The sequence below is a fragment of the Mustelus asterias genome, chromosome 15, assembly GCF_964213995.1.
Source record: "Mustelus asterias chromosome 15, sMusAst1.hap1.1, whole genome shotgun sequence".
Lineage (NCBI taxonomy): Eukaryota > Metazoa > Chordata > Chondrichthyes > Carcharhiniformes > Triakidae > Mustelus > Mustelus asterias.
This window is the reverse complement of record NC_135815.1, coordinates 62,024,942-62,043,564: the sequence shown is the minus strand read 5'-3', so window position 1 is coordinate 62,043,564 and position 18,623 is coordinate 62,024,942. Positions and strand designations below refer to the sequence as shown.

The 18,623-nt window shown below is 46.5% G+C and overlaps 1 protein-coding gene across 1 annotated transcript in view; it reads right to left on the bottom strand.

Annotated features, from left to right (window-relative positions):
- The window catches only part of LOC144504829 (synaptojanin-2-like), a 249,212-nt gene extending 241,604 nt beyond the window's left edge, over positions 1-7,608 (bottom strand). The window contains exon 1 of the mRNA XM_078230581.1: positions 7,485-7,608. Coding sequence (XP_078086707.1) covers positions 7,485-7,608 — 124 coding nt within the window. The remainder of the gene's footprint in view (positions 1-7,484) is intronic.
- Positions 7,609-18,623: the final 11,015 nt, after the last annotated feature.

Below are 18,623 nucleotides of genomic sequence, written 5' to 3'. Positions count from 1 at the left end.
CTTTTATTAACAGGGGGTTGGAGTTTAAGAGCCGTGGGGTTATGCTGCAACTGTACAGGACCTTGGTGAGACCACATTTGGAATAGTGTGTGCAGTTCTGGTCACCTCACTATAAGAAGGATGTGGAAGCGCTGGAAAGAGTGCAGAGGAGATTTACCAGGATGCTGCCTGGTTTGGAGGGTAGGTCTTATGAGGAAAGGTTGAGGGAGCTAGGGCTGTTCTCTCTGGAGCGGAGGAGGCTGAGGGGAGACTTAATAGAGGTTTATAAAATGATGAAGGGGATAGATAGAGTGAACGTTCAAAGACTATTTCTTCGGGTGGATGGAGCTATTACAAGGGGGCATAACTATAGGGTTCGTGGTGGGAGATATAGGAAGGATATCAGAGGTAGGTTCTTTACGCAGAGAGTGGTTGGGGTGTGGAATGGACTGCCTGCAGTGATAGTGGAGTCAGACACTTTAGGAACATTTAAGCGGTTATTGGATAGGCACGTGGAACGCACCAGGGTGATAGGGAGTGGGATAGCTTGATCTTGGTTTCAGATAAAGCTCGGCACAACATCGTGGGCCGAAGGGCCTGTTCTGTGCTGTTCTATGTTCTATATGTTCTATGTACTGGGATAGGGTCTGGGTGGGATTGCTGTCGGTGCAGGCTCGATGGGCCAAATGGCCTCCTTCTGCACTGTAGGGATTCTATGATTTGTGGAGTTAATTGTCCACACAATTTATAACTGGATGTGACAGGAATGCAGTGTTTTGATCTGACCCACTGGTTCTGTGATCACTTAGTTCTGTCCACTACAAGCAGTTTACACTGGTTAGAATAAACATAATCCAGTTTTCCAGTTGGCAACTTATTGTTGCATTTGTTACTCCTGACATTCTCCCCACACTCCTCACTGAACCAGGGTTGGTAATGGTAAAGTGAGGCCATGAGATTACAGATTTTGGTGAATTTATGCTGCTGATGATGATTCACTGTACGTCATGGATGCTCAGGTTACAGATGATACATCTGCACTGAAACTATCCCATTTAATGTCAATGTGCGGCCACCAACAAAATAACCGCAAAAATGTACTTCATTTAAGTCTCAGCCACAGCCACTAAATCCTGTGGCAGACACATGGAAAGGATCTTGTTAACTGTTTGGATACCCGACTTCTTGATATAAATCAGTGGATTATCCATGAGATGAAAAGCATTTCATCCCTACCACCACCACACACGTTAGATTTTTTTTTACCTATCCTTCAGTATCCAGTTCCGAATAGATTACAGGCAATGTTTTCTTCTTTCTATGCCTGGATATATTAGAATGCAGTAAGAAGTTTAACAACACCAGGTTAAAGTCCAACAGGTTTATTTGGTAGCAAAAGCCACACAAGCTTTCGGAGCTGCAAGCCCCTTCTTCAGGTGAGTGGGAATTCTGTTCACAAACAGAGCATATAAAGACACAAACTCAATTTACATGAATAATGGTTGGAATGCGAATACTTACAACTAATCAAGTCTTTAAGAAACAAAACAATGTGAGTGGAGAGAGCATCAAGACAGGCTAAAAAGATGTGTATTGTCTCCAGACAAGACAGCCAGTGAAACTCTGTGGGGGTTACAAATAGTGTGCCATGAACCCAATATCCCAGTTGAGGCCGTCCTCGTGTGAGCGGAACTTGGCTGTTGATAGTTGATAGCCAAGTTCCGCACACACGAGGACGGCCTCAACTGGGATATTGGGTTCATGGCACACTATTTGTAACCCCCACAGAGTTTCACTGGCTGTCTTGTCTGGAGACAATACACATCTTTTTAGCCTGTCTTGATGCTCTCTCCACTCACATTGTTTTGTTTCTTAAAGACTTGATTAGTTGTAAGTATTCGCATTCCAACCATTATTCATGTAAATTGAGTTTGTGTCTTTATATGCTCTGTTTGTGAACAGGATTCCCACTCACCTGAAGAAGGGGCTTGCAGCTCCGAAAGCTTGTGTGGCTTTTGCTACCAAATAAACCTGTTGGACTTTAACCTGGTGTTGTTAAACTTCTTACTGTGTTTACCCCAGTCCAACGCCGGCATCTCCACATCATATTAGAATGCCCAGACAAAGCAAACACTGGAAATTTGGGTTAGCAGGAGTATATTCCATGAAAAGATTTGCTTTTAATGATCAGAGTGGCAAGCAAGTAGGTAGCCCCCCCTCCCCAAGCCTATTGCCCACATTGCTGAGACCAAATGCATATGAATTCAGCCACTTGAGCCTGCTCTGTCATTCACTACAATCATGGCTGATAATAACCTCAACTCCACATTCCCACATAGCCTATTACCTTCCACCTCCTTGTTCATCATGAATCTATCTAGCTCTACCTTGAAAATATTCTGCTTCTGCTGTCTTTTGAGGAAGATTTCCAAAGACTCATTATTCTGAGAGAAAACATTCTCCTCACTTGTCTTAAATGGGTGACCCCTAGTACTAGGTTCTCCCACAAGAGGAAGCATCTTTCCACACCCACCCTGTCCAGACCCCTCAGCATCATATACATTTCAATCAAGTTGCTTCTTACTTTTCCAAACTTGAGCTGATACAAGCTTAGCCTGTCCAATCTTTCCTCATAAGATAACCCCCCCATTCCAGGTTCGAGTCTAATAAACCTTCACTAAACCACTTCCAATGCAGTTGCTTAAATAAGGAGACCAATACTGTACACTGAACTCCAGGTGTGGTCCCAACCATGCCTTGTACAACTTTTGTATTCAATTCCCTTCACAATAAAATAACATTCTAATTCATTTCCAAATTATTTGTTGTACCTGCATACTCGCCTTTTGTGATTCATGCACAAGGACAGCCAGATCCCTCTGAATCTCAAGAGCTCTGGAATGTCTCAGCATTTAGAAAATATGCTTGTGTTTCATTCTTCCTGCCAAAATGAACAATTTCATGTTTGGCCACTCACTTAATCATTTTCATTTGAAACCTCTGTACCTCCTCTTCACAACTTGTTTTCCTATCTATCTTTGTGCTATCAGCAAATTTGGCAACTTTGCCTTTATCCAAGTCATTTACATCAATTGTAAAAGGTCAAGACCCCAGCACTGATCCCTGTAGCACACCACTTATTACATCCTGCTAACCAGAAAAAGATCCATTTAGAGCTACTGTTTCCTGGCAGCTGGTCAACCTTCTATCTATGCCAACGTTACTCCCTGCACAATGAGCTTTTAGTTTCCACAATAATCTTTGATGCGGCGTTTATCAAATGCCTTCTAGAAATTTAAGTGCAGTATATCCACCTGGTCTCCTTTATCCACAGCACATGTGAGTTCTTCAAAGAATACCAATAAATTGGTTAAACAGGATTTCCTTTTCACAAAACCATATTGACTCTGCTCAATTACCTTGATTTTTTTTCCAAGTGTCCTACTATAACATCTTTAATAATGGCTTCTAGCTTTTTCCCTATGGTAGATGTTAGGCTAAGTGGCCTGCTGTTTCCAGCTTTCTGTCTCCCTCCCTTTTTGAGTAAAGGAGTTACGTTTGATATTTCCCAATCCAATGGAACCTTCCAGCTATAAGTACAGATCACAATCAGTAAGGATAGGCAACAACACCATCTCCACAATCATCCTCAACACCGGTGCATCACAAGGCTGTGTTCTCAGGTCCCCTGCTATACTCCTTATATATCTATGATTGTGTGGCCAAATTCCCCTCCAACTCGATTTTCAAGTTTGCTGACGACACCACCCTAGTGGGATATCAATTACAATCGATATAGATGACTTTGATTGACGAAAAGCTGCAGGTACAGTTGCAGATGCGGGGGGGGGGTTACAGTTGTAGATGCGGGGGTAAAGCTGCAGGTACAGTTGTAGATGCGGGGGTAAAGCTGCAGGTACAGTTGTAGATACGGGGGTAAAGCTGCAGGTACAGTTGTAGATGCGGGGGTAAAGCTGCAGGTACAGTTGTAGATACGGGGGTAAAGCTGCAGGTACAGTTGTAGATGACGGGGTAAAGCTGCAGGTACAGTTGCAGATACGGGGGTAAAGCTGCAGGTACAGTTGTAGATACGGGGGTAAAGCTGCAGGTACAGTTGTAGATACGGGGGTAAAGCTGCAGGTACAGTTGTAGATGACGGGGTAAAGCTGCAGGTACAGTTGTAGATGACGGGGGTAAAGCTGCAGGTACAGTTGTAGATACGGGGGTAAAGCTGCAGGTACAGTTGCAGATACGGGGGTAAAGCTGCAGGTACAGTTGCAGATACGGGGATAAAGCTGCAGGTACAGTTGCAGATACGGGGATAAAGCTGCAGGTACAGTTGCAGATACGGGGGTAAAGCTGCAGGTACAGTTGCAGATACGGGGGTAAAGCTGCAGGTACAGTTGCAGATACGGGGGTAAAGCTGCAGGTACAGTTGCAGATACGGGGGTAAAGCTGCAGGTACAGTTGCAGATGCGGGGGTAAAGCTGCAGGTACAGTTGCAGATGCGGGGGGGGGGTACAGTTGCAGATACGGGGGTAAAGCTGCAGGTACAGTTGCAGATGCGGGGGGGGGTACAGTTGCAGATACGGGGGTAAAGCTGCAGGTACAGTTGCAGATGCGAGGATAAAGCTGCAGATACAGTTGCAGATACGGGGGTAAAGCTGCAGGTACAGTTGCAGATACGGGGGTAAAGCTGCAGATACAGTTGCCGATATGGGGGTAAAGCTGCAGGTACAGTTGCAGATACGGGGGTAAAGCTGCAGGTACAGTTGCAGATGCGGGGATAAAGCTGCAGATACAGTTGCAGATACGGGGGTAAAGCTGCAGGTACAGTTGCAGATACGGGGATAAAGCTGCAGATACAGTTGCAGATACGGGGGTAAAGCTGCAGGTACAGTTGCAGATGTGGGGGGTAAAGCTGCAGATACAGTTGTAGATGCGGGGGTAAAGCTGCAGATACAGTTGCAGATACGGGGATAAAGCTGCAGGTACAGTTGCAGATACGGGGGTAAAGCTGCAGATACAGTTGCAGATGCGGGGGTAAAGCTGCAGGTACAGTTGCAGATGCGGGGGGGGGGTACAGTTGCAGATGCGGGGGGGGGTACAGTTGCAGATGCGGGGGTAAAGCTGCAGGTACAGTTGTAGATGCGGGGGTAAAGCTGCAGGTACAGTTGCAGATGCGGGGGGGGGGGGTACAGTTGCAGATGCGGGGGTAAAGCTGCAGGTACAGTTGTAGATGCGGGGGTAAAGCTGCAGGTACAGTTGCAGATGCGGGGGTAAAGCTGCAGATACAGTTGCAGATGTGGGGGTAAAGCTGCAGGTACAGTTGCAGATACGGGGATAAAGCTGCAGGTACAGTTGCAGATGCGGGGGTAAAGCTGCAGGTACAGTTGCAGATACGGGGATAAAGCTGCAGATACAGTTGCAGATACGGGGATAAAGCTGCAGATACAGTTGCAGATGCGGGGGTAAAGCTGCAGATGCAGTTGCAGATGCGGGGGTAAAGCTGCAGATACAGTTGCAGATACGGGGATAAAGCTGCAGATACAGTTGCAGATGCGGGGGTAAAGCTGCAGATACAGTTGCAGATACGGGGATAAAGCTGCTGATACAGTTGCAGATACGGGGATAAAGCTGCAGATACAGTTGCAGATACGGGGATAAAGCTGCAGATACAGTTGCAGATGCGGGGGTAAAGCTGCAGATACAGTTGCAGATGCGGGGGTAAAGCTGCAGATACAGTTGCAGATGCGGGGGTAAAGCTGCAGGTACAGTTGCAGATACGGGGATAAAGCTGCAGATACAGTTGCAGATACGGGGGTAAAGCTGCAGGTACAGTTGCAGATGTGGGGGTAAAGCTGCAGGTACAGTTGCAGATGCGGGGGGGAGTACAGTTGCAGATACGGGGGTAAAGCTGCAGGTACAGTTGCAGATACGGGGGTAAAGCTGCAGATACAGTTGCAGATACGGGGGTAAAGCTGCAGATACAGTTGCAGATACGGGGGTAAAGCTGCAGATACAGTTGCAGATACGGGGATAAAGCTGCAGGTACAGTTGCAGATACGGGGGTAAAGCTGCAGGTACAGTTGCAGATACGGGGGTAAAGCTGCAGGTACAGTTGCAGATGCGGGGGGTAAAGCTGCAGATACAGTTGCAGATGCGGGGGGTAAAGCTGCAGATACAGTTGCAGATGCGGGGGGTAAAGCTGCAGATACAGTTGCAGATGCGGGGGTAAAGCTGCAGATACAGTTGCAGATGCGGGGGTAAAGCTGCAGGTACAATTGCAGATATGGGGGTAAAGCTGCAGGTACAGTTGCCGATGCGGGGGGTAAAGCTGCAGGTACAGTTGCAGATGCGGGGGTACAGTTGCAGATACAGTTGCAGATGCGGGGATAAAGCTGCAGGTACAGTTGCAGATGCGGGGGTAAAGCTGCAGGTACAATTGCAGATATGGGGGTAAAGCTGCAGATACAGTTGCAGATACGGGGGTAAAGCTGCAGATACAGTTGCAGATACGGGGATAAAGCTGCAGGTACAATTGCAGATATGGGGGTAAAGCTGCAGGTACAGTTGCAGATACGGGGGTAAAGCTGCAGATACAGTTGCAGATGCGGGGGTAAAGCTGCAGGTACAATTGCAGATATGGGGGTAAAGCTGCAGGTACAGTTGCCGATGCGGGGGGTAAAGCTGCAGGTACAGTTGCCGATGCGGGGGGTAAAGCTGCAGATACAGTTGCAGATGCGGGGATAAAGCTGCAGGTACAGTTGCAGATGCGGGGGTAAAGCTGCAGGTACAGTTGCAGATACGGGGGTAAAGCTGCAGGTACAGTTGCAGATACGGGGGTAAAGCTGCAGGTACAGTTGCAGATACGGGGGTAAAGCTGCAGGTACAGTTGCAGATACGGGGGTAAAGCTGCAGGTACAGTTGCAGATGCGGGGTAAAGCTGCAGGTACAGTTGCAGATGCGGGGGTAAAGCTGCAGGTACAGTTGCAGATACGGGGGTAAAGCTGCAGGTACAGTTGCAGATACGGGTATAAAGCTGCAGATACAGTTGCAGATACGGGGGTAAAGCTGCAGGTACAGTTGCAGATGTGGGGGGTAAAGCTGCAGGTACAGTTGCAGATACGGGGATAAAGCTGCAGGTACAGTTGCAGATGCGGGGGTAAAGCTGCAGATACAGTTGCAGATACGGGGATAAAGCTGCAGGTACAGTTGCAGATACGGGGATAAAGCTGCAGATACAGTTGCAGATACGGGGGTAAAGCTGCAGATACGGGGATAAAGCTGCAGATACAGTTGCAGATACGGGGGTAAAGCTGCAGGTACAGTTGCAGATACGGGGATAAAGCTGCAGATGCGGGGATAAAGCTGCAGGTACAGTTGCAGATACGGGGATAAAGCTGCAGGTACAGTTGCCGATGCGGGGGGTAAAGCTGCAGGTACAGTTTCTGCGGGAGGCTCTGCCCATGTCGAAGAATGTCTCTGACTCTGACTCTACTCACAGAGAATGGCCACAGCCCCAGCCTCGAAAAGAAGACAATCCTGCCGATTCCGGGACTCCAGCAGCACGCTGCAGCAACCGACTTCCCGCTTTTCAAACACTCGGAATCCTTTACTGAGAGCCATCTCCCTGAACTCCAAACTCAAACACTTCACACAGGTTAAAAAAACCCAGAGTGGGGAGCAGGAATCAGCTTTCACTTTCAGCGGTCGGCGCCTTCATTTGTGTAGCCGCTTCCCAAATCCGATTCAAAAGTTTCACATTCCCAACCCCAACCTTCCCAGTAATTTCCCAAAGTAATTCCAAGTGGGAAAAGCTCCTGTCCACCGAGACAACCGCCCAACTCCAAACCTTTCCTTAGGCCACTTTGTATCCGGTCTCAGGTAAAGGCAGTCCAGCTCGGAGTAACCAATGGGGAATACAGTTTGATCCTTCACTGAATTAACTACAACCTCATTTCAATCCGAGTCCACTTTCAATCAACCTGGAGCGCCATCGACAGGTCACAGTAAAACCAACAATGCTGATCATTAACTTTCAAACCCAGCCTTTTCACTCTTCTAGGTGGAGCCAAATAGGGCTTGCACATTTTACAACGAGCCATGAGAACTAAGTTTCAAATTAACCTACCAAGGTGGAAGAATGTTTCCCGATGTTACTAGTATAGATTCAGTGAAAATGAAGTTGCTCCAATGCCTGTTGGATGATCATCAGTTTTATCACTGCTGGTTTACCTGGCTAATGATGGTCCCCAGCAGCCTCAGTGTAAATCAGGGTACCATATCATAGAATCATAGAAACCCTACAGAAAGAGGCCATTCGGCCCATCGAGTCTGCACCGACCACAATCCCACCCAGGCTCTACTCCCATATCCCTACATATTTACCCACTAATCCTTCTAACCTACACATCTCAGGACACTAAGGGCAATTTTAACATGGCCAATCAACCTAACCTGCACATCTTTGGACTGTGGGAGGAAACCGGAGCACCCGGAGGAAACCCACGCAGACACGAGGAGAATGTGCAAACTCCACACAGACAGTGACCCAAGCCAGGAATCGAACCCAGGTCCCTGGAGGTGTGAAGCAGCAGTGCTAACCGCTGTGCTACCGTACGCCCTAGCATACATAGAATATTTTGTCCATTCCTGAGCTGATGCTATGTAAAGATATTAAAACAAAGAATGCTGGATAAACTCAGCAGGTCTGGCAGCATATGTGATGATGTGGAGATGCCGGCGTTGGACTGGGGTAAACACAGTAAGAAGTTTAACAACACCAGGTTAAAGCCCAACAGGTTTATTTGGTAGCAAAAGCCACACAAGCTTTCGGAGCTGCAAGCCCCTTCTTCAGGTGAGTGGGAATTCTGTTCACAAACAGAGCATATAAAGACACAACCTCAATTTACATGAATAATGGTTGGAATGCGAATACCTACAACTAATCAAGTCTTTAAGAAACAAAACAATGTGAGTGGAGAGAGCATCAAGACAGGCTAAAAAGATGTGTATTGTCTCCAGACAAGACAGCCAGTGAAACTCTGTGGGGGTTACAAATAGTGTGACATGAACCCAATATCCCGGTTGAGGCCGTCCTCGTGTGTGCGGAACTTGGCTATCAGTTTCTGCTCAGCGACTCTGCGCCGTCGTGTGTCGTGAAGGCCGCCTTGGAGAACGCTTACCCGAATATCAGAGGCCGAATGCCCGTGACCGCTGAAGTGCTCCCCAACAGGAAGAGAACAGTCTTGCCTGGTGATTGTCGAGCGGTGTTCATTCATCCGTTGTCGCAGCGTCTGCATAGTTTCCCCAATGTACCATGCCTCGGGACATCCTTTCTTGCAGCGTATCAGGTAGACAACGTTGGCCGAGTTGCAAGAGTATGTACCGTGTAGCATATGTGAAGAGAGTTAATGTTTTGAGTCCATATGACCCTTCTATAGAACTGAAGAGGGGTAGAAATGTGATGAATGTAAAGATGTCACATTAGGTAACTGCAGATATGGTGTTTTTTAATCCTCAATGATGACAGGTAGGGTTGCTGTTCCAGACCAACAAGGGAAGTTTAGACCTCTCCTGCCCTAGTTTTCCTGATCTTCATCCACTCACCTGATGAAGGAGCAGCGCTCCGAAAGCTTGTGCTACCAAATAAACTTGTTGGACTTTAACCTGGTGTTGTGAGACTTCTTACTGTGTCTACTCCAGTCCAACGTCGGCATCTCCACAACATGTTCCTCATCTGCAAGACCCTTACCTCCCTTCCCCCAATCCTCCATGACTTTCCTAGACCAAATGCGTTCTATTAGGTGAGGAAAACCCAGCAGTCAACCAGAGCTATCTACTAGCCAGCTGTCCAAATTGAGTGTTAATAAAGGTGCAGTATCAAATGAGGTGCAGCAGTTAAAATCTGTCAGGTTTCTGACCCAAACTCAAGAGCAAGATTGTTATCCGCTCCCACTTCCTTCCCACTGGTAAAAATTGACCTCCACATGTTCATACCAAACACTTCTGGGCCTCTCTGATTGTCGATATTAGGACATCCATTGAAATTAATGCACTTTCCTATCTATTCAGGACCATCATAGTTATTTGGAGAGTAATGAATTGATAGGTGATAGTCAGCATGGTTTTGTGGCAGGTAGGTCGTGCCTTACTAACCTTATTGAGTTTTTTGAGAAAGTGACCAAGGAGGTGGATGGGGGCAAGGCAGTGGACGTGGTATATATGGATTTTAGTAAGGCGTTTGATAAGGTTCACCATGGTAGGCTTCTGCAGAAAATGCAGATGTATGGGATTGGGGGTGATCTAGGAAATTGGATCAGGAATTGGCTAGCGGATAGGAAACAGAGGGTGGTGGTTGATAGTAAATATTCATCATGGAGTGCGGTTACAAGTGGTGTACCTCAGGGATCTGTTTTGGGGCCACTGCTGTTTGTAATATTTATTAATGATCTGGATGAGGGTATAGTTGGGTGGATTAGCAAATTTGCTGATGACACCAAAGTCGGTGGTGTGGTAGACAGTGAGGAAGGGTGTCGTAGTTTGCAGGAAGACTTAGACAGGTTGCAAAGTTGGGCCGAGAGGTGGCGGATGGAGTTTAATGCGGAGAAGTGTGAGGTAATTCACTTTGGTAGGAATAACAGATGTGTTGAGTATAGGGCTAACGGGAGGACTATGAATAGTGTGGAGGAGCAGAGGGATCTAGGTGTATGTGTGCATAGATCCCTGAAAGTTGGGAATCAAGTAGATAAGGTTGTTAAGAAGGCATATGGTGTCTTGGCGTTTATTGGTAGGGGGATTGAATTTAGGAGTCGTAGCGTTATGTTGCAACTGTACACAACTCTGGTGCGGCCGCACTTGGAGTACTGTGTGCAGTTCTGGTCCCCACATTACAGGAAGGATGTGGAGGCTTTGGAGAGGGTGCAGAGGAGGTTTACCAGGATGTTGCCTGGTATGGAGGGGAGATCCTATGAGGAGAGGCTGAGGGATTTGGGATTGTTTTCGCTGGAAAGGCGGCGGCTAAGAGGGGATCTTATTGAAACATATAAGATGATTAGAGGTTTAGATAGGGTGGATAGTGATAGCCTTTTTCCTCTGATGGAGAAATCCAGCACGAGGGGGCATGGCTTTAAATTGAGGGGGGGTAGTTATAGAACCGATGTCAGGGGTAGGTTCTTTACCCAGAGGGTGGTGAGGGATTGGAATGCCCTGCCAGCATCAGTAGTAAATGCGCCTAGTTTGGGGGCGTTTAAGAGATCCGTAGATAGGTTCATGGACGAAAAGAAATTGGTTTAGGTTGGAGGGTCACAGTTTGTTTTTTTTTTAACTGGTCGGTGCAACATCGTGGGCCGAAGGGCCTGTTCTGCGCTGTAATGTTCTATGTTCTATGTTCTATGTTCTATCTCTATTAAGTATCCTAGGCCACACAAGGGCATGTACTAGAATATTTAGACAATTCAAATGTACAACTCTGGGTGGAGCTTAGAAACAGGAAGGGCGCAGTCACTATGTTGGGGATATACTACAGGCCCCCCAACAGCCCAAGGGAAGTGGAAGAACGGATATGTCAGGAGATACTGGATAGGTGCAGGAAAAATAGGGTTGTTGTAGTGGGAGACTTCAATTTCCCTGGTATAGACTGGAAATCGCTGAGAGCTGGGACTCTGAATGGGGAGGAATTTGTAAAATGCGTACAGGAGGGTTCTTTGGAACAATATGTAGATAGCCCGACTAGAGAGGGGGCTATACTGGACCTAGTACTGGGGAATGAGCCCGGTCAGGTCTTCAAAGTTTCGGTAGGGGAACATGTGGCAAATAGTGACCACAATTCTGTTAGCTTTAGGATAGTGATGGAAAAGGATGAGTGGTGTCCCAAGGGCAAGGTGTTGGATTGGGGGAAGGCTAACTTTAGTGGGATTAGGCAGAAATTGGCAGCTCTTGATTGGGAGAGGCTGTTTGAGGGTAAATCCACATCTGGCATGTGGGAGTCTTTTAAGGAACAGTTGTTAGGGCTACAGGACAGGCATGTGCCTGTAAAAAAGGATAGGAAGGGTAGGATTCGAGAACCGTGGATAACCAGGAAAATTCAGGGACTGGTCAAAAAGAAAAGAGAGGCGTATGTTAGGTCCAGGCAGCTAAAAACGGAGGGAGCTCTGGAGGAGTACAAAGAAAGTAGGAAAGAACTAAAACGGGGAATTAGAAGGGCAAAAAGGGGTCACGAAATGTCCTTGGCAGATAGGATTAAGGAGAATCCCAAGGCATTTTATTCATACGTTAGGAACAAAAGGGTTGAAGGGGAAAAAATCGGACCTCTCAGGGACAAAAGTGGGGAATTATGCTTGGAGCCCAAAGAAGTAGGGGAAATCCTAAATGAATACTTTGCGTCGGTATTCACAAAGGAGAGGGATGTGTTGACTGGGAGTGTCTCGGAGGGGAGTGTTGAACCGTTGGAGAAAATCTCCATTACAAGGGAGGAAGTGTTAGGTTTGTTAGAGAATATAAAGACTGACAAATCCCCAGGGCCTGATGGAATCTATCCAAGGCTGCTCAGGGAGACGTGAGATGAAATCGCTGGGCCTCTGACGCAAATCTTTGTCTCGTCACTGGACGCAGGTGAGGTCCCAGAGGATTGGAGGATAGCTAATGTGGTCCCGTTATTTAAGAAGGGTAGGAAGGATAACCCGGGTAATTATAGGCCGGTGAGCTTGACGTCCGTGGTGGGGAAGTTGTTGGAGAAGATTCTTAGAGATAGGATGTATGCGCATTTAGAAAGGAATAAACTCATTAACGATAGTCAGCATGGTTTTGTGAGAGGGAGGTCATGCCTCACTAACCTGGTGGAGTTTTTTGAAGAAGTGACTAGAATGGTTGATGAGGGAAGGGCTGTGGATGTCGTCTATATGGACTTTAGTAAAGCGTTTGACAAAGTCCCTCATGGTAGGCTGGTGAAAAAGGTTGGATCTCATGGGGTAAAGGGAGAGGTAGCTAGATGGGTGGAGAACTGGCTTGGTCACAGAAGACAGAGGGTGGTAGTGGAAGGGTCTTTTTCCGGCTGGATGCCTGTGACTAGTGGTGTTCCGCAGGGCTCTGTATTGGGACCTCTGCTGTTTGTGATTTATATAAACGATCTGGAAGAAGGTGTAACTGGGGTGATCAGTAAGTTTGCGGACGACACAAAATTGGCAGGACTTGCAGATAGTGAGGAGCATTGTCAGAAGCTACAGAAGGATATAGATAGGCTGGAAATTTGGGCAAAGAAATGGCAGATGGAGTTCAATCCTGATGAATGCGAAGTGATGCATTTTGGTAGAAATAATGTAGGGAGGAGCTATACGATAAATGGCAGAACCATAAAGGGTGTAGATACGCAGAGGGATCTGGGTGTGCAAGTCCATAGATCCTTGAAAGTGACGTCACAGGTGGAGAAGGTGGTGAAGAAGGCATATGGCATGCTTGCCTTTATAGGACGGGGCATAGAGTATAAAAGTTGGGGTCTGATGTTACAGATGTATAAAACGTTGGTTCGGCCGCATTTGGAATACTGCGTCCAGTTCTGGTCGCCACACTACCAGAAGGACGTGGAGGCTTTGGAGAGAGTGCAGAGGAGGTTTACCAGGCTGTTGCCTGGTATGGAGGGGCTTAGTTATGAGGAGAGATTGGGTAAACTGGGGTTGTTCTCCCTGAAAAGACGGAGGATGAGGGGAGACTTAATAGAGGTGTATAAAATTATGAAAGGCATAGATAGGGTGAATGGTGGGAAGCTTTTCCCCAGGTCGGTGGTGACGTTCACGAGGGGTCATAGGTTCAAGGTGAAGGGGGGGAAGTTTAACACCGATATCAGAAGGACATATTTTACACAGAGGGTGGTGGGGGCCTGGAATGCGCTGCCAGGCAAGGTGGTGGAGGCGGACACACTGGGAACGTTTAAGACTTATCTAGATAGCCACATGAACGGAGTGGGAATGGAGGGATACAAAAGAATGGTCTAGTTTGGACCAGGGAGCAGCACAGGCTTGGAGGTCCGAAGGGCCTGTTCCTGTGTTGTATTGTTCTTTGTTCTTTGTATACTGTTGACCACTCCTCTTAAAGAATTGCCAAGTGCCTAGCCAAATGGCAATCACAGCTTCTATTTATAGTTGGGGTGTTTCGCTCTTGGTAGAGACCAGAACACTTTTTTTTTTGAAAACCCAGATATTTACTAAAAGAATGAAGTCGCAAGGTCCACTGCTTAAAAGTAAAGAATTTTACTCCAAAAATTCAAAGAACACAAATATCAGTAACAACACTCCGGGCTGGATTTTCTAGCCTCATTCACCCGGAACTGGAAATCACGCCTGAGGTCAGTGGACCTTTCCGTGGTCCGTCCCTCACCCGCTCTGATTCTCATGGCAGGCGCGATGGTAACATTTGTCCCTACATCTTAGTGATGTCAAAGATATTAAAAGTACAATGCCTATAATTAGTTATACTGTAAACTAAACTTCTCAACTCAAGTTTGACTTACACCCCCAGAAAACGTCAAGTCACATACTTATCAGAAATTGGACGATTGACACTTGGGATACTGCGTACAGTTCTGGTCATCCTATTATAGAAAGGATATTATTAAATAGAAAGAGTGCAAAAAATATTTACTAGGATGCTACCGGGACTTGATGGTTTGAGTTATAAGGAGAGGCTGGATAGACTGGGACTTTTTTCTCTGGAGCGTAGAAGACTGAGGGACGATCTTATAGAGGTCTATAAAATAATGAGGGGCATGAATCAGCTAGATAGTCAATATCTTTTCCCAAAGGTCTAAAACTAGAGGGCATGGGTTTAAGGTGAGAGGGGAGAGATACAAAAGTGTCCAGAGGGGCAATTTTTTCACACACAGGGTGGTGAGTGTCTGGAACAAGCTGCCAGAGGTAGGAGTAGAGGCGGGGACAATATTGTCTTTTAAAAAGCATTTAGACAGTTACATTGGTAAGATGAGTATAGAGGGATATGGACCAAATGTGGGAAATTGAGACTAGCTGAGGGGTTTAAAATAAAAGGGCGGCATGGACAAGTTGGGCCGAAGGGCCTGTTTCCATGCTGTAAACCTCTATGACTTTATGACCACTTGGCCTGAGCACTTTTTCAAAGATTTGCATCAGATTTGAAATTTCTTTGGGCTTCTATTTACCTCAGTGAGGCTGTTCTTTCAAATCTCCTCCAATTGTCAACTCCCTGTTAACATCTTAAGCATAGTCACCTCAAGTCAGAACACTTCTTGTTCTAATGTTCTTTACTCTAGATTCTAGCAACTTTCTCTCTCTTTCTTCTCGGGTGGCTATCCCAGAAGTCCAATTCACTGCTAATATATTCTTTCAGTTATCAAGCGTTTTGAACCTTTTAGCCAGCAGACAGAATGTCAACTGAATTCTGCTTGAAAAATATATTTCTTCCACGCAGTTCTAAACTAAGATTACTTGACAAGTGAACCACATGCAACTCTCTACCTCTCCCTGTAATTATTGTTCACCCTTTGTTTTACTATTGTTTATTTCCCAGGTAGCTTGGTTGCATGATCGGTTACTTAAAGCAAGTTGATTTTTGCAAGAAGTCATCATCAATCTGAGGCACCTGGCATGCCATCACTATGCCTGGCCCATGATCCTCAGGCCCTGCCTATGACTGCCTCTTCCCCTGACCCTTATCTGAATACTGAGGCTGGTGAGTTACCTGAATGGTCAACGGTGATAGACAATTGGCAGAAGGTTCATAACTAGCAGGAATGTGAGATGGCACAGATACTCTGAGGTGAAGAAGGATGCCTGGTCAATGCTAAGACTTGAACATCATGTCACCTGACAGGTAGTCTCACTCCAAACAGCAAGGCAACCACTGGAGGAGCTGACTCTTCAAGGACAAGTGGCAAAGCACTATTTCACCTTCCTCCTCGCCTCCTTCCAGGACATTGACTTGACACTCCAGCCCAGTTCCCATCAGTGACTTGCAGCCAACCCCTTGCTCTGAAAAGCTTACATCCTCACAATCCCTCCCACTCAATTCAGTACCCGACAGGGCCCTTTGCTGCAAAATAAGTGTGTTTGACATGGGCCTAGTTGTCCTTATCCTTTGTTGTCCTTTATAGGGGAGGCAATGGCCCAGTGCTAATCCAGTAACTCAGTTAATGTCTGGGGACCCAGGTTTGAATCCTGGAATGGCAGATGGTGGAATTTGAATAAAATTTTTAAATGAAAGTTGGCACTCAGCCAAATCTCCGTTCAATACAGGGGGACCAGAAAATCCCACCGGCATGAAAGGCAGAAAATTTCCCGCAATGAGTATTCATAGGATATAAATATATGGAAAACAGGAATCTGCCTTCAGACTGCTTGAATCCTGACCCAGCATTCCAATGTGGCTGACTAAAACCTGGATTTTCACCATGAGGCAGGCAGGGTATTTGCCAACTCGCCGGAATTGAAGGGCCCCCGAATGGTGCTATCTTCATTCTGGGGGAACGGTGTGGAATAGAGTTGCACTCACCACCCCCAGAAGCAGAGATGAGTTGGCCACAGGGGCAGCCAAATGCTGGTTAAAAGGCCCATTTCTATTCTCCAGGATTTTGTGACATTTTCTGCCCTCTCGGCCTCACTTGCCACACCACCACTCACTCCCCTTGCCACCTCCATGCCAGTACATACCAATGTTTGTTCATTTCATATCCATTCACCCAATGCACACAATGTACGGAACCATTTCTGAGTAGTTCTACACAGTAAGAAGTCTCACAACACCGGGTTAAAGTCCAACAGGTTTATTTGGTAGCACAAGCTTTCGGAGTGTTGTTCCTTCCTCAGGTGAGGAAGGAGCAACACTCCAAAAGCTCGTGCTACCAAATAAACCTGCTGGACTTTAACCCGGTGTTGTGAGACTTCTTACTGTGCTTATCCCAGTCCAACACCGGCATCTCCACATCATGGCTCCACACATGCCATTGTTACTATTTAGCTCAATGATTCTGGGTGAGTGGGCATGAAAGGGCGATAAGTTGGAGTGAGGTCTATAAGAGGCCAGGGATGCAAGTGGAGGCATGAATTTTGGCAGTGAGTTGAAATGTGTGCATGGGTATGGAAGGGGCATGAGGGACAATGGGTGATGCCTTTTCTTCTTTCTACGGCACGGTAGCACAGTGGTTAGCACTGCTGCTTCACAGCTCCAGGGTCCCAGGTTCGATTCCTGGCTCGGGTCACTGTCTGTGTGGAGTTTGCACATTCTCCTCGTGTCTGCGTGGGTTTCCTCCGGGTGCTCCGGTTTCCTCCCACAGTCCAAAGATGTGTGGGTTAGGTTGATTGGCCAGATTAAAAATTGTCCCTGAGATGTGTAGTTAGAGGGATTAGCGGGTAAAATATGTGGGGGTAGGGCTTGGGTGGGATTGTGGTCGGTGCAGACTCGATGGGCCGAATGGCCTCCTTCTGCACTGTAGGGTTTCTATGTTTCTATGTAAAGGTCCAAATCAGACTCTGCCTTGACTCCTCCAAGATGCCATGAATCACAAGTCATGAAGAAGCTGGTTTGACTCGATGAAAATTGCTGGCACTCAGTGATGTCTAGTCCACAGTGCAGCTGGCTAGCTGCCCATCTGAAAATTGGAAAAATGGGAGACTGGCATCCCAGAATTGGCTTCTACCTGCCATTTCCAAATGGCTCTGGAGTCATTACAACTGGGCCTTAATCTCCACATTCAACTGACCGGGACATTGAGGTTTTTTCTTCTACCTCATTAAGGTCCCACTCTGTCCAAGTTTCCTACTCTTACAGGCCCTATTCGATTCTGTCCATTGTTTCTTTAGCTCATGGCACAACAATAGGAATTATTTACACAGAAGAGAAACTTCCTTATTCATGTAAGTACTTCCTCCGGATAAACAGCCCACAAGAAATTTTGTATTCTGTATTATGGGCAGGAGGCGATTTAATTTAAACAGCCTCTCACTACCCAACCATAAACAAAAAGGTGTTCTTGATTTCACCTTTTTTAAGTGGTGGCATATTTTACTCAACTCTTCAGTTTCAGTGTGGGCCAATCCTCTATGAATAACCCCACAGCAAACACTTGATGAGGTAAAATAAGAGGGTTGGTTTATTTCACACACACACACAAAATGCGGCAGGAAGGGGTTTTGCAATGTTCGCATCTTTTGCACTCAAACAATAAAAGAGGGATAAAGGAGAGAAAGCAATACAGGGCAAGACCACAATGAAAATTATAGTTATGATTCACACGAGTCCAGAGTCCAGAATCACAATTTCAATGGTGTCTTCCTTCGGAGGTTAGCAAGCTGACTGCTGTGAGATGGGTGCCTTCCAGAAGTGAAGATAATCATGATGGAAGAAGATACACAGATGAATTAGTCTTATAGATCCTGATGCAAGAATTCCGGCATTTCCAATAGTACAATGAAGATGGCACAAGGAGGTGACTTCTTGCGAGATGTCCCCAGCATACCCATTAATTATATCTTTTACTCTTGTTCTATGCTCTTAAAACTGTACTCTAACTCTTTTAAACTCTCTCACTATATTCTGCACCCTCTCCTTTAATATGTTTTGTCTGTGTAGCATGTAAGAAACAATACTTTTCAATGTATCCCAGTACATGTGGCAATAAG